This window comes from Tripterygium wilfordii, chromosome 18, assembly GCF_013401445.1.
Source record: "Tripterygium wilfordii isolate XIE 37 chromosome 18, ASM1340144v1, whole genome shotgun sequence".
NCBI classification, from domain to species: Eukaryota; Viridiplantae; Streptophyta; class Magnoliopsida; order Celastrales; family Celastraceae; genus Tripterygium; species Tripterygium wilfordii.
In genome coordinates, this window is record NC_052249.1 from 632,405 (window position 1) to 645,498 (window position 13,094).

At 38.8% G+C, this 13,094-nt stretch overlaps 4 protein-coding genes across 4 annotated transcripts; 2 read left to right on the forward strand and 2 right to left on the reverse strand.

The window, feature by feature from the left end:
* Window positions 1-434: 434 nt before the first annotated feature.
* Window positions 435-4,542, reverse strand: LOC119984545 (pectinesterase). Its single transcript, XM_038828548.1, has 3 exons — window positions 3,661-4,542; window positions 3,385-3,545; window positions 435-1,269 (listed from the first exon to the last, which is right to left on the reverse strand). The coding sequence occupies exons 1-3, from the start codon at window positions 4,482-4,484 to the stop codon at window positions 572-574; spliced, it is 1,683 nt and encodes a 560-aa protein (XP_038684476.1). The 5' UTR covers window positions 4,485-4,542; the 3' UTR covers window positions 435-571.
* Window positions 4,543-5,429: 887 nt separating this feature from the next.
* On the forward strand, window positions 5,430-6,573 carry LOC119984280 (probable pectinesterase/pectinesterase inhibitor 7). The gene is given in 4 exon segments (XM_038828145.1): window positions 5,430-5,448; window positions 5,557-5,677; window positions 6,007-6,140; window positions 6,143-6,573. Coding segments are annotated over 4 exon segments (705 nt in total).
* Window positions 6,574-7,916: 1,343 nt separating this feature from the next.
* LOC119984544 (probable pectinesterase/pectinesterase inhibitor 20) lies at window positions 7,917-10,286 on the forward strand. The gene is made up of 2 exons (XM_038828547.1): window positions 7,917-8,928; window positions 9,595-10,286. Exons 1-2 carry the CDS (start codon window positions 7,917-7,919, stop codon window positions 10,284-10,286), a joined length of 1,704 nt encoding a protein of 567 aa, XP_038684475.1.
* Window positions 10,287-10,909: 623 nt separating this feature from the next.
* On the reverse strand, window positions 10,910-11,525 carry LOC119984546 (putative invertase inhibitor). The gene has a single exon (XM_038828549.1). It carries the CDS (start codon window positions 11,515-11,517, stop codon window positions 10,981-10,983), a length of 537 nt encoding a protein of 178 aa, XP_038684477.1. The 5' UTR covers window positions 11,518-11,525; the 3' UTR covers window positions 10,910-10,980.
* Window positions 11,526-13,094: the final 1,569 nt, after the last annotated feature.

Consider the following 13,094-nt stretch of genomic DNA (forward strand, 5'->3'; position numbering starts at 1 on the left):
AATAAAGATTTCTTTTTCAAATAATGGATAATATGTGAGCTAATACGCATGCATGATAAATTTATTTATTACACACCCAAATATAATCATTGCGGGTCCCACCATTAAAAAAAAACTAAGTAAACGGCTCATATCAAGCCGTGGACTTTCCAAATGAGACCTAGCAGTTTAGCCCATTGGCCCAATTTAGTGGGCCCAGAGACTATGTCGTTTGGGTAGTTTTAGTCATATCCCGGTTTTTTCTGAAGACACCCCAATCTAAGTTGATCAGCCCTTGTAAAAATCAATTGACGATTTGTTTTTAGAAAAAACCGAGGTATGACTAAAGCTGCCCATGTTGTTTGCCCTAACGGCCGGCCCATTTAATTTGGCCCAACTACTAGCCTACTAGCCTAGTGCCTCAAAAATCAAAATATCATACAGGAACGTCAGTCTTTCAAGTGAATCTCAGTCCATCTTGCCCATAACACTGATCAAAATCAAAATGAATCTCAGTTTTCCAGTACAAAGTTCCTTGAATTAGAAAAAAAAAATTACAAGAGTCAATACAGTTAGCATTGAGTGTTCTCCGTCAACCTATCAATCCGGGATAAAATGGAATATCAGTAGAATTAAGCCACTCATTCCCCTGTATGAATGGCTCAACAGTGAACTGATTAGCCTCAATTGAGCTGTTAATGACCCTATAACCAGGCCATGTAACTCTTGCGCTCGTATTCGACCCGGGACCTCTGTTCATATACTCACCATAATACAGAGTACTCAGCGCAAATGTCGAATTCCATTCAAGCCATCCAGCAGGTTCTACAGAGTCATCAATGTAGCAACGCATTATGACCGTCCTCGAATACTCCTTCCACGGACGACCCAGATAAGTTTTGAAGGAAGTTTTTACTGGGATTAAGTCCGCGGCCGCGGAGATCTTGCTGTTTATGATTGAGATTCCAGTGTTCTGATTAGGGTCTTCTCTTCCTTGAGCAGTGAACATGTTTTTCTGGTTTTCGTTCGGTTTGCGAGCGTATAAGTTGCAGTTTTGTAAAACTACAGCTGCATTGCCGAAGATGAAGTCGATTGTGCCGTAGACATCGCACTCGCGATAGAATTGTCGAAGGGAGTGGACGTAGAGAGTGTCTTGATAGCCAACGAAGCTGCATTTGTAGAATGCTGAGAAATCTGCACTACTCCTCAATGCCACTGCTTGGTGTTTGCTAGGCCCTGCTGAGTTTTCGAATGTTATGCCTTTCGCTATGAATCCGTCGCCTACCACCGCTGTGAAAAAGAAAAAAAAAGTTATACAATAATATGTAAATTTGAAAAAATCGAGAGGGATGAGAAGAAAGAGGTGAGAAGTAGCAGAAGGACCAGGTGAGAGAGTTTTGACTCAATCGACATAATATATATTGTCCATGCTTTGGGCTCAAGACCCGCGCTGTTTTGTTCTTTTAAAAAAACTTCTCAAGCGTTTTCAGTTTCGAAGTTGAGTTCACTGTTATAAATCATATCGTTTACTCATACCAAACCGACGTAGAACTTTTTTTTTAAGAGTAACATAATATTATCAAAACAAGCAACGGACAAGAATCTTTTCCCCGACAAAATTACAAGGGTACGCGTTTCCTACATTCCACCAAACAAGGGGATCAGGATTCAGGCAGAGCGGGTCCTCTGCAGTTGAATTGTATCTCAAACATGGGACTTGATTAATATATTATCGATCTGTGGCGTATTTGTAGAAGCACTGCCACTTTTTTTGAAAATGTAACCTAGATTTTCTTTTTTCAATTTAATGTTTTAATCTTTTGTAAAAGACAACCCATGCCTGACATGAATTGGGACCATGACTCATCATAAAGTCATACCATAAAAAAAATCAGCACATCGTTAACCATGCCTTAAAATCTATTAGATATCACAGCTCAAACACATCAACAAATTTGTCCGTTCTGAGTCACGAGTCCGCACCAATTTATTCTATTAAGCCATCGCCATTGGTTCCTAGGACTAGAAAACCCATATATTGTGTGAGAGTAGTAGGACGTTGACTTATATGTCACCCGGTTGAATTATGCCAATTCATATGGGACATTAATCTTGAGACACCCATAGACTTGCGAGTTAGATTATGTTAGACCCAATAAATAAACATATAGATGTCACGTCTAACTAGATCGAGTCTATGTTAAAAAAATATATCGATATATATTGTTCATTCGATGTCACATGCCTAAATATTTTTTTAGGCACACATACCAAAGCCCATTTTAGGAGGTAAGAGTAAAACTACCAGTCTATACTTGGCACTTTTAAATGGATTTTAGACTCCCGCTCTGTAATTCTTTAAAATCTACAATTCACATTTAATGGTAGAGAAAAAATCAAATATATTTTAAAAATGAAAAAAAAATGATATAATATGACACACTTCCTAAATCATTAGATTATGGTAGAAATTATAATTTGGAGAGTTCCCCATCCTTTCAAATGCTGCGTGAGTGCATGACAATAAGGCCATGGAGCTGGAGACCACAACAACCGACAACTAAAGGATATGGTAAAAAACAAAACCAGCGACCAGTCTTTGTACCTCAAAAATCATGAATGCCTTTTGTCTTCTTGTTCAATGACCCCAATCATACGGTGTGTCAAAGCTGACATCCACTTACTTTGGATTTTAAAACCAATTTTATGTGTCCCTAAATTATTTGATTAGTCACACAACGACCCGACCTCTTACTAATTATTAATGGGTCCCTCATTTCCGTGTGTAAATATCACTTTCGTACTCGAATAAAGCATGTAGTGGATGCGACATGCTAATACTAACTTAAGCTAATCTCTCTAAACTAATACCGATCATATCCGCATTAACCCTTCTGGCCCCACAATTCACCGGATCTCCTCCTCCAGATCCTCACTTAATGCTCAACTGTGTCAGTAATCACCACAACATTTTCTCAAAAATAAAATAAAATAATACTAATACAGTGCGTATTATTATGAATCCAATGCGAGAACGAACTAGGAGAATAAGTTCATGCGGACCCGTAACCTATAACTGACAACATTTATTGATGTGTTTAGGTTTGGATTTCTAATATTGATATCAGAGTAGAGATTCGGTCTATTTGAACATGACCTTTACTCGTGTCCACTTGTTGGGTCTCTCATAACCAAGCCCACAAATGCGAAAAGAGTGTCAAGACTTATAGTCCTACATTGGATTGACATCACCCAACTGAGTAGTATATATGCACAGGTCAAATACCTCTCAAATATGTGCGGACTCACGGCCCATGTCGAACAATATTGCTGATGTGTTTGTGTTTGGGTTTCTAACATTTAAGTAAAACTAAAAAAAGGAGAAAACAATTGTAGAGTACTCACCAACTGTGGCTGAACGGAAAGTAGTCCATCCATCAACGACATTCCTGCTGGCTTTCACCACCGTCTTCCCAATCCCATCTCCCACAAACATCAACATCGTCTTCTTCGTCACCACCTCCACATTCTCAAAGTAAGCCCCTGCCTTGATATATACCACAAACCTGCAATCATCATTCATAATAAAATCATTAAATTTACTTACTGTAATACACTAATCAATAAATCTTAATTTGACTGACATTTTGCAAAAGAAAAAAAACAGAGTACAGAGCAAACCTCGTTGTGCTTGAATTGGGAGCTGCATCAACAGCTTCACTGATAGTAGTAAAATTTCCAGTACCATCTTTGGCCACAATTAGATCAAACTTGGTACTGTTCACCGGAGCCTGCAACAATTTCCTATCTTTAAACGAAACCCAAGAAGGAAATCCGTTTTTCATTCTCCAGCTACCCGGGAACGTCGTCTGGGGCTCCGATTCGTTCACTCCGGGTACTTTCTTGAGCATAACAAGCGAGTTACTAACATGACGAGACACATTGTACAAACTAAACTTGATTTCGTCCCTCACATTTCCATTACTGTAAGCAAACCCATCGAGACAAGTGTACTGGTTCGTCATTGCGCCGCTCAACAGTGTCTGCAAGTCGTGGTAGTGTTCGGGGACTGACTTGGCGTGCGCGAGATCGGAGACCGCTGATTTGAGCTCGAACAATGAGCTATTGAACAGTTCGAGGCAGTCGCTGATAGCTATTTCTTCGAGGTGGGTCAGCTTGTTCTTGAGGCGCTCTCGTACGCCTATGCAGTTTGTGCTGGCGGCTCTGATTTCGTACATTGTGCGGTTTATGGTTGCAGAGATGAAGTGTGGGATGGCTTTGGAGGGGAGATCTGGAAGAACAGAGACCAGAGTCGAGACGCATAGTTGTGGATACAGTGTTCCTTTACAAGCTGAAATGGCAATCTGGGTATGTTTGTGGATGTGTAGTTGTGGGATTTCTAGTTTTTCTTCTTTTGGGGTTGAGAATGATAGCAGAAGTAAAACAATGGTGGAAATGGGAAGAAGAGGAAGAAGGAAGAATCTTTTTCTTCTTGGATTGTTCATGGCGAGACTGTGAGAGCTGCACTGGTAGATAGGTGGAGGATTTTGGATCGGTAATGGGGGTATGGGTTGGACTTTATTGTGTTTGGGTAAGGAGAAAGTCAAAAGGAGGAGCTTGATTTCATTATTTTGAAAAATCCCATCAACAGGGGAACTTTAAATAGGCCATGTTAGGGCAAATGCAATAAGAAACAATTTACTGGGCCAATATTTTTGTTGGCTCGGTCCCACTTCTATTACACAAAAAGTCAAGTCAAACACGTATTCTAATACAGCCACATCAGCAAAACACAAATTTCTATACACTTTTTCTTCCCACACACTTTCTCTTTCCACCCAACCCAACAACATTCCATTCCTCCATATTATCCACAACAAAACTACACCAAAACATTAAATATCAATACATCCACATCAGCAAAACACTTATCTCAATACAGCCACATAAGCAAAACACATTTTACAATACAGCCACATCAGCAAAAGACAACATCTTTGTTGGCCCAATACCACTTCACCATTGCATTTGCCCTTGACCCAGCTCATTGTCACTTGCATAGATACCAATTATAGAATTTATATCTATTGAGATTAAAACTCGGAAAAAACATTCTATTTCGCACTCGCAATTTCTCCAATGATGAGCCTGCAAAAGTATGGGCAAACAGAGCCTTAATATCAATTTGAGTTTCCTAGCTCATCTATTCTATATATGAAAGGTGATTATCAAACTAATAACCAGTTGGCGATTGGTTAATTGGTTATCTTTTCATATTTAGGGCATAAAAAATCTCACTTGAGATCGAGAGTTCGATTATAAACTAGCATAACTATTTTCTAAGTGGTTTGTACTATATTTCGATCCAACTAACATGTCAAGCTAGTTTACATGTGCCTAGTCTAGCCATTATTTTAAAATGGTTTCCATTAGGCCTTGGTCCATCTAACATGTCGAAAGGGTTTACGCGTACTTAGTCCGGCTTAGTTATTCTCAGTTACCCAAAAACAGATTAAGTTGTTATCGGTTAAGAAATAATAATTATGGAACTAATGATTGTGATATGTACCAATGCAGCTGTGGTGGCACCAGACTTCGTTGCAGTCAACATAACAATCCGAAACACGGTTGGTGCAGTCAACCATCAGACGGTGGCATTGCGAAACTGTGCGGATTTGTCAACCTTCTATAGTCAAGGGCGAAGCTACCCTTACCTAAGGGGGGCAGCCGACCCCCTCAAATTTTTTCAAAACCCCTAGTTATATACTAATTTACATAAAAGATCACCCTGAATTTTCAATTTAGACCCCCTAGTTATAAAAAATCATTCTCATGGTTGAAACAAGAAGACAAATATCAATTATTACGTATCATATTTTATAAATTTTTTATTTTTAGTGTTATTTTTGTACTCTAGAATGTATAATTAATGGACCCCTGCTTAACTTTGCCTACCCACATATAAAATCCTTTGTCCGTCAATGTGACCCCCCTCATACGAAGTCCTGGCTTCGCCCCTGTCTACAGTTGCAGCTTTGAAGCGTACCAAGACACGCTCTACACATATTCTCTAAGACAATTCTACAATGAATGTGACATTTACGGTACAGTTGATTTCATATTCGAAAACGCCGCCGTTGTGCTCTAAAACTGCAACTTGTACTCGAGCTACCAATGACGGGGCAATCCAACGCGCTTACCGCACAAGGTCGGACTGACCGGAACCAGAACACAGGGATTTTGATCCAGAACTGTAACGTGAGAGCTGCAAATGATTTGGCTTCGTCGAATAGAACTGTTCAGACATATTTAGGCCAGCCGTGGAAGGAATATTCCATGACGGTTTATATGCAGAGTTTCATGGATGGTTCTATTAATCCTGCCGGGTGGTCCGCATGGAGTGGAGACTTTGCACTGAGTACATTGTATTATGATAACAACAGACCCGGATCCAACACCAGTAATCGGTTCACTTGGCCCGGTTACCATGTGATTAAAGCTGCTGATGCTGCCAATTTCACAGTGTCTGCTTTCTTGTTGGGAGATAATTGGATACGCCAAACAGGAGTCCATTACACCGCTGGCTTGATATGAATACGGCGTCGTATTTTCACGCTGCCAAACGGGTAATTGGCAAATTGCAAGTATTATGGGCTTTGATTTTTTATTACATTGTTAATGGGCCAACCAACTGTCAGCCCATTTGTCCAAAATGGACATGTCTTTCATAATTTTATTGGATGAATAATATAAGCCTGTTTATAAAGTTTTGCGGGTAAAGGAATGCCTAAAATTCTATCGATCTCTATTATTTTATTGCTTCTCCACTATTATTTTTAATTTTTTAATGCACAATTAAAACATAATATCTAATAAGAAAAAGCCCAAGAAAATGTATCGAGATGGGCCCGGCCCAGTGTTCAAAGACATGCAATGATAGTAATATTGTTAAGGAAATATCGATGGACTACTTTGCCTAACATGGAAATATCAAAGACATGCAATGATAGTAATATTGTTCAAAGACAGCATGGTTATCTTATCATTGTAAGATGTTATCTGTTTTCCCAAATCTAAATCCAAGCTCAACTCATCACAGTGTCTCCGAGTCTATAGCAAACGACTTTAAAATGTGTCTTACAGTCTTACTAATTCAAAGAAACTCATGGTTTTATAACTTATCCATTAAATCTTTATTTTAGCGATATAAGATTTTTTTTCTCAATAATCTCCTCCTCACTTGTGGGTTGGACTCAAGCCCATTAAATGGAATCAGGAGTCACACAAGTAAAGCCCAACATTCAAGCTAAACAACAACCTTTTTCTAATACCAAAGTTAATAAACACCAATGGACTCATTTGTCCAAACTTATTATCAACGTAAGATATTGTCTGCTTTCCTAAGTCAAAATCCAATTTGAATTATCACAGGGTTTTCAGGACATTCTAGGACTCACGTTCTAAAACGCATTTTACTAAGTCAGAATCTATTTCATGGTTAATTGTTCAAGACGTGCGAGGCAGGCTTCGACAAATCTATTCCCTATACATGTACATGTACATGTACAGACAACAAATCCAAGTTTGATTAATTAACAAGTCGTTGAGTTAGTTGACTTTCTATATATAGAATCGGTTTAAAAAATCAAAACATGCACACAACAACTTAGATTCTATATCCACAAACAAACTTACCCTTTGACATTCAATACAGTCCTAAACTCGGACCATCAAAAAATTTCATCTGACGATACAATAAGTTTGGTCAAAGCTCAGCTCATGGCTACAAGGATATTGCTTCAAGTTGGAATTGAAAACCAGAAAACAACGCGTTCCCGATAAATATAATAGTACCTTACTACCATCTGTAAATGTTCTCTCCTATATATACAGGTCTACTCTACAAACACAAACACAAGCTCTTCAAAAACACAATGATGGCTTACAAAAGCTTCTATCTAGTATTCCCTATTGCACTCCTTATCCTTCCTTTCTTCAATTCTCCATCTTTTGCTCAAATTACTCCTACCATTAATCCTGTCTCACCAGACAGAATTTGCAAGTTCACCAGGGACCCTTTGTACTGCAAGTCTGTCCTCCCTAATTGGGGTAATGTCTACGATTATGGTCGGATTTCTGTCCAAAAATCCCTCTGGCAGTCCCGTATATTCTTCTCCCTCATTGAGTATTACCTCAGAACACAATCCAGATCTTTGAAAACACCGGCAATTCGGGCTCTGCAAGATTGTAAATTCCTAGCCAGTCTGAACACGGATTTCTTAACCAGCTCGTATCAAACCCTCAGCAATGCCAACCAGACATTACCCGAATCGCGAGCCGGCGATGCACAAACATTGCTTAGTGCAATCTTAACAAACCAACAGACCTGTTTAGATGGAATACGAGCCACTGCTCCTTCTGATTGGAGAGTAGGAAACGGAGCCTTCACCGTCCCTCTATCGAATGACACAAAGCTTTTTAGTGTTTCTCTAGCTCTGTTCATGAAGGGCTGGGTTCCTGAGAGGAAGAACAGTACTGCCAGGTGGCCGTGGCAGCCGACGAAGGTCCAGCAGCTGTTTCTGAATGGGAAATTGCCACTTAAGATGTCAAACCAGACAAGGGAAATTTATGAGAGGGTTTGCAGAAGGAGAAGTAGTGGTGATGATAGTGAAAATTATGTGTTGGTGAGTGATATTGTGGTCGTGAGTCAAGATGGGAGTGGGAATTTCAGTACCATCAATGATGCAGTTGCGGCTGCTCCTAATAATACAGACGGTACCAATGGCTATTTCTTGATTTATGTCACCGCCGGGGTTTATGAAGAGTATGTTTCCATTGCCAAGAATAAGATGTTCTTGATGATGATCGGAGATGGCATTAATCAGACCATAATTACCGGCAACCGGAGCGTTGTTGATGGCTGGACTACTTTCAATTCCGCAACATTTGGTAAGTAATCAGTAAGCGTTCCTTTAGTGATCTGGTTGCGTATTCTTTTTCATAATGTTAGAAATTCTCGACCTAAACACATTGAAGGTTTTGTCCATTCTGGGTCACAATCGTCACAGGTTTGTTTTTCATGGGTTGTCGCCAATGATACTCAGACCCACAAAAATAGGTCTTACATGTGAGATGAACTGAACTTTGCTCATAAACCATTCAATTGGGTTATGTTAGACCGATGTATGATTTCAGTATTCACACTCTCGGCACTTGTGGATTGGGTTATATCGGACCACACAAATTGATAGGTCACTGAAAAGGAATTGAGCTTTTGGGACGGTTTTTTCCTAACAGTTTTAAGTATTTTTCGTTAGGTTTGAAATAATTTAATTAGGGGCGGTTTCATCAGGCAGTTTTAGAACCGCCATTCACTTAGGGTTAAATTATTGTTTTCCCCTTGCCTCCTTTGTTACCTCTTGCGACAAAATTAATTCACACACTCCTTTCCCGCGATATTCATCTCTCCCTTTTGAAGGCGCGTCTTACATGTGAGAAGAGTTGGACTTTACTTATCAATCACTCGGCTGGGTTACGCTAGACCGAGGTGAGATTTCACTATTGGCACATAAAAAGAAAGAAAAATGATACTAATTAAGATGTCTTCAATTGCAGCTGTGGTGGCACCAAACTTTGTTGCAGTTGATATAACCTTTCGAAACACAGCCGGAGCGGCCAAGCAACAGGCGGTGGCCTTGCGAAGTGGTGCTGATTTATCTACCTTTTATAGCTGCAGCTTTGAAGGCTACCAAGACACATTATACACACATTCTCTAAGACAATTCTACAGAGAATGCGACGTCTATGGTACAGTTGATTTCATATTTGGAAACGCAGCCGTTGTACTCCAAAACTGCAACATGTACCCGCGACTACCGATGGCCGGACAATTCAACACAATCACCGCGCAGGGTCGAACGGACCCGAATCAAAACACAGGGACTTCTATCCATAATTGTACAATCAGAGCTGCCGATGATTTGGCTTCATCAAATATCACTGTCCAGACATATCTAGGCAGGCCATGGAAGGAGTATTCGAGGACTGTTTACATGCAGAGTTTTATGGATGGTCTGATTAGTCCTGCCGGGTGGTCTATATGGAGTGGAGACTTTGCACTCAATACCTCATATTATGCAGAGTATGGTAATTCCGGACCCGGATCCAACACCTCTAATCGGGTCACTTGGCCCGGTTACCATGTGATTAACGCTACTGATGCTGGCAATTTCACAGTGTCTGCATTCTTGCTTGGAGATGACTGGCTGCCACAAACAGGAGTCCCTTACACTGGTGGTTTAATTTGAGAGAACCTCTTCTTTTTTTTCTTTTTCTTTTTTTCAGTTTGAATGATTTGTTCTTTCAATTTTTCTTTCTTTTCTCTTAATCACATTGTTTTTTTTGTTCATTTCCTTCTGTCATCGAATTGTTTTGGTCATGTAATAAGCCATGATAATAAGATTAAGCAAGAAAAGTTATTTGATGCCTCACAAACACTACAAACAAAGGAGCTTACAACCTAAATTTAATGAAAAATAACTTGAGTGATAGTTTAGTGGTGAATCTCTATGGGATCAAACAGTATGGATTCGAAAATCTTGAGTTCGATTCTCAAGACTTCTGAATTTTTTTTTTACTTATTTCTTTAAAGAACTGACCGGAAAAACTACTAAAACCGATTGTTTTCACCCCTAATTGGGAGTAATATCCTTGTGACCACGTGTTGGATTTCAGCCCAACTTATCCTGCTGTCAGGTAGGAAACTTTTATGCGCATGGGGTTGATGACCCGAGTGAGACCCATATCGGATGTTCAAAGAGCAAATTTCTATGGTGTCATTGTCGGTTATAAAAAGAAGAGTAAATTGAATGAAAATTAAGTTGCAATGACAAGATACCAAGTTTATTGAACAATGTAGTTACTCAATTTCCATAAGAAAGATTCAGAGTACATATATATAGGAACAAGTAACACTTTCTTCAAACCGATACAAATCAGAGATCAGTTCGTCACCAAATGTTTGGTAACAGTCAAGGCATCTTTGCACATTTGGCTAAACTGGTTATTCCGTTCAGTGAGCAGAGACGGATGATCCTTAACATCCTTGAATCCATCCTCACATGACTCTGCATCACTCAATGCTGTATTAATCCACACATACAAATCCTTGTAATCATTCTCTACCAAGGCCGCCATCGAGTTACTCAGCTGCTCGATCGCATCCAAGTACTGATCCGAGCAATCGACAAGGCCCTGCTCGATGGAAGGGTCCATATCAGCTGTGTTATTAAGCAAGCTCTTGATGTGAGAAGACGTGCCCACAGCATTGTCCGACGCAAGCCTGATCGCGATCAATGTGACGTCAACGAGGTCTGCTCGCTGGCTCTCTGCCTGGTTCGATTTGATGCTGAATGTGCAATTGCCGGATTGCTTGCAGATTTTGGCAATTAGGTGGTTGATGTGGTCGTTAGCAGTTGTTGGCTGGGGCAACAGGATGAGGCACAGGGCTAGAGATAGGAGGAAGAACATGGCCTTCATTTTCAATTCTCTTTGTTTTCTTCCCTTGAAGAGATTTCAGAGCTTGTGATTCTAATAAATAAGATGGATTTGTGTTTGGTTGTTAGAACAATGAATTGTAATGTTTAAGTATAGGTTAATTATTGGATGGTGCAAAGGAAAATGCGGTTGACCAGTAAATCAGCATTGCTAATAATACCTACGGATACAAGAGTATGATGGATCCGAATATAAATTTGTCTCAATTATCCTAAATATTGAGACGGATATGATTCATGTAAAATAGTGAGTCAAATGCTAACGTTTTAGCCAAAATAATGGCTAAATGAGCTCTAAATGGGCTTTTATTAGCCAATGAATAGGGCCCAAGCCATGGATGATGCTAGACCTATCCAAGAGTTAAAACTTAGTGCCTGTTTGGCAGGGCGGCTCCGCGGTGCCAAACAGGCCATAAACGGCCAGCGGATCCGCTGGTATGATATTTTTTTTTTCATTTTTCTGTTGTGGGACCCACCCCCATCATGATATTTTTTAACTTTTACATAATTTAATGTGGGTCCCACAACTTAATCATATATATTTAATATATTATTTAGTTTTATAAATATTTTTGCCAATAAATTTAATATTTATAATTAATATTATAAAAATTAATTTAATATTTATAAAATAAATAAAATACACATTAATGATCTTCATATAAAAACTTATTATTTTACTTATTTGACTAATTAAAATTTTCAATTTTGATAAAAAAAATTCTAATATAGTTAAATTAATTTCAATAATAAATTATATTTATTAAATTAACTTTAATAACAAAATGATTAATAAATGATTATTAAATTCAAAATAATACTTTTAGTCAACAATTTTTCCGCTAGCGTCAGTTTTTAATTCACCAAACACCTCACAGCATATTTCACAGCTTTAAGCTCAGCATATTTTTCACAACATTTCCGCTAGCATTGAAAATCAATTTTTCCACTGTGCCAAACGGAACCTTAAAAGCGGCAAACTTGTAAGTTGTAATATGGGCCAAAGACAAAACATTCATTCTGTCATTCATTTGCGATGGTGAACTCCTTTCCTACTGAAACTGAAAGGGCCATTAATTAGGCCAGTCGGATTTCAATAAGCCCAATATCATAAATAAATAAAAAATCATAAATGTATAATATTAGACTGTAGTAAAGTATTGGGCATTTTTTTTAAATTTTTAAATAAAAAATCATAAATGTATAATATTATACTAACGAATCCAACAATATATTTTTTGATTAAATCAAAAACCAATTTATCGTTAAAAAAACATAGAATGTTTTGAGTTGAGTTTATATTCAAACTAGGGACATGCTCGCGCGTTGCAGCGGGGTCATGATTTGAGCACAATAATGACATCTCAGTGAAATTTTGTGATCAACTTATTTGGATTCAGGCACAGGAAATCTATTAAACACATACAACGCCCTGCAGAAGAGCATGGCCATGATGATGCAGTGGGACTAACGATGAGCTACATTGAAGAATGCTAACGGAATCAGATAAACAGACGAAGCAGATGATGCAGAATGCTAGAATCGTACAAAACGGAGCGA

What these genes read in the sequence shown, in the direction of transcription:
- LOC119984545 (XM_038828548.1), bottom strand. Translation starts at nt 4,484, where the DNA reads ATGAACAATCCAAGAAGAAAAAGATTCTTCCTTCTTCCTCTTCTTCCC. An exon ending in CCCAATTCAAGCACAACGAG is followed by an intron (nt 3,546 to 3,660) that starts GTTTGCTCTGTA and finishes TGATGATTGCAG; the next exon opens with GTTTGTGGTATATATCAAGG. An exon ending in TTTCCGTTCAGCCACAGTTG is followed by an intron (nt 1,270 to 3,384) that starts GTGAGTACTCTA and finishes TCTTTTTCACAG; the next exon opens with CGGTGGTAGGCGACGGATTC.
- LOC119984544 (XM_038828547.1), top strand. Translation starts at nt 7,917, where the DNA reads ATGGCTTACAAAAGCTTCTATCTAGTATTCCCTATTGCACTCCTTATC. An exon ending in TTTCAATTCCGCAACATTTG is followed by an intron (nt 8,929 to 9,594) that starts GTAAGTAATCAG and finishes CTTCAATTGCAG; the next exon opens with CTGTGGTGGCACCAAACTTT.
- LOC119984546 (XM_038828549.1), bottom strand. Translation starts at nt 11,517, where the DNA reads ATGAAGGCCATGTTCTTCCTCCTATCTCTAGCCCTGTGCCTCATCCTG.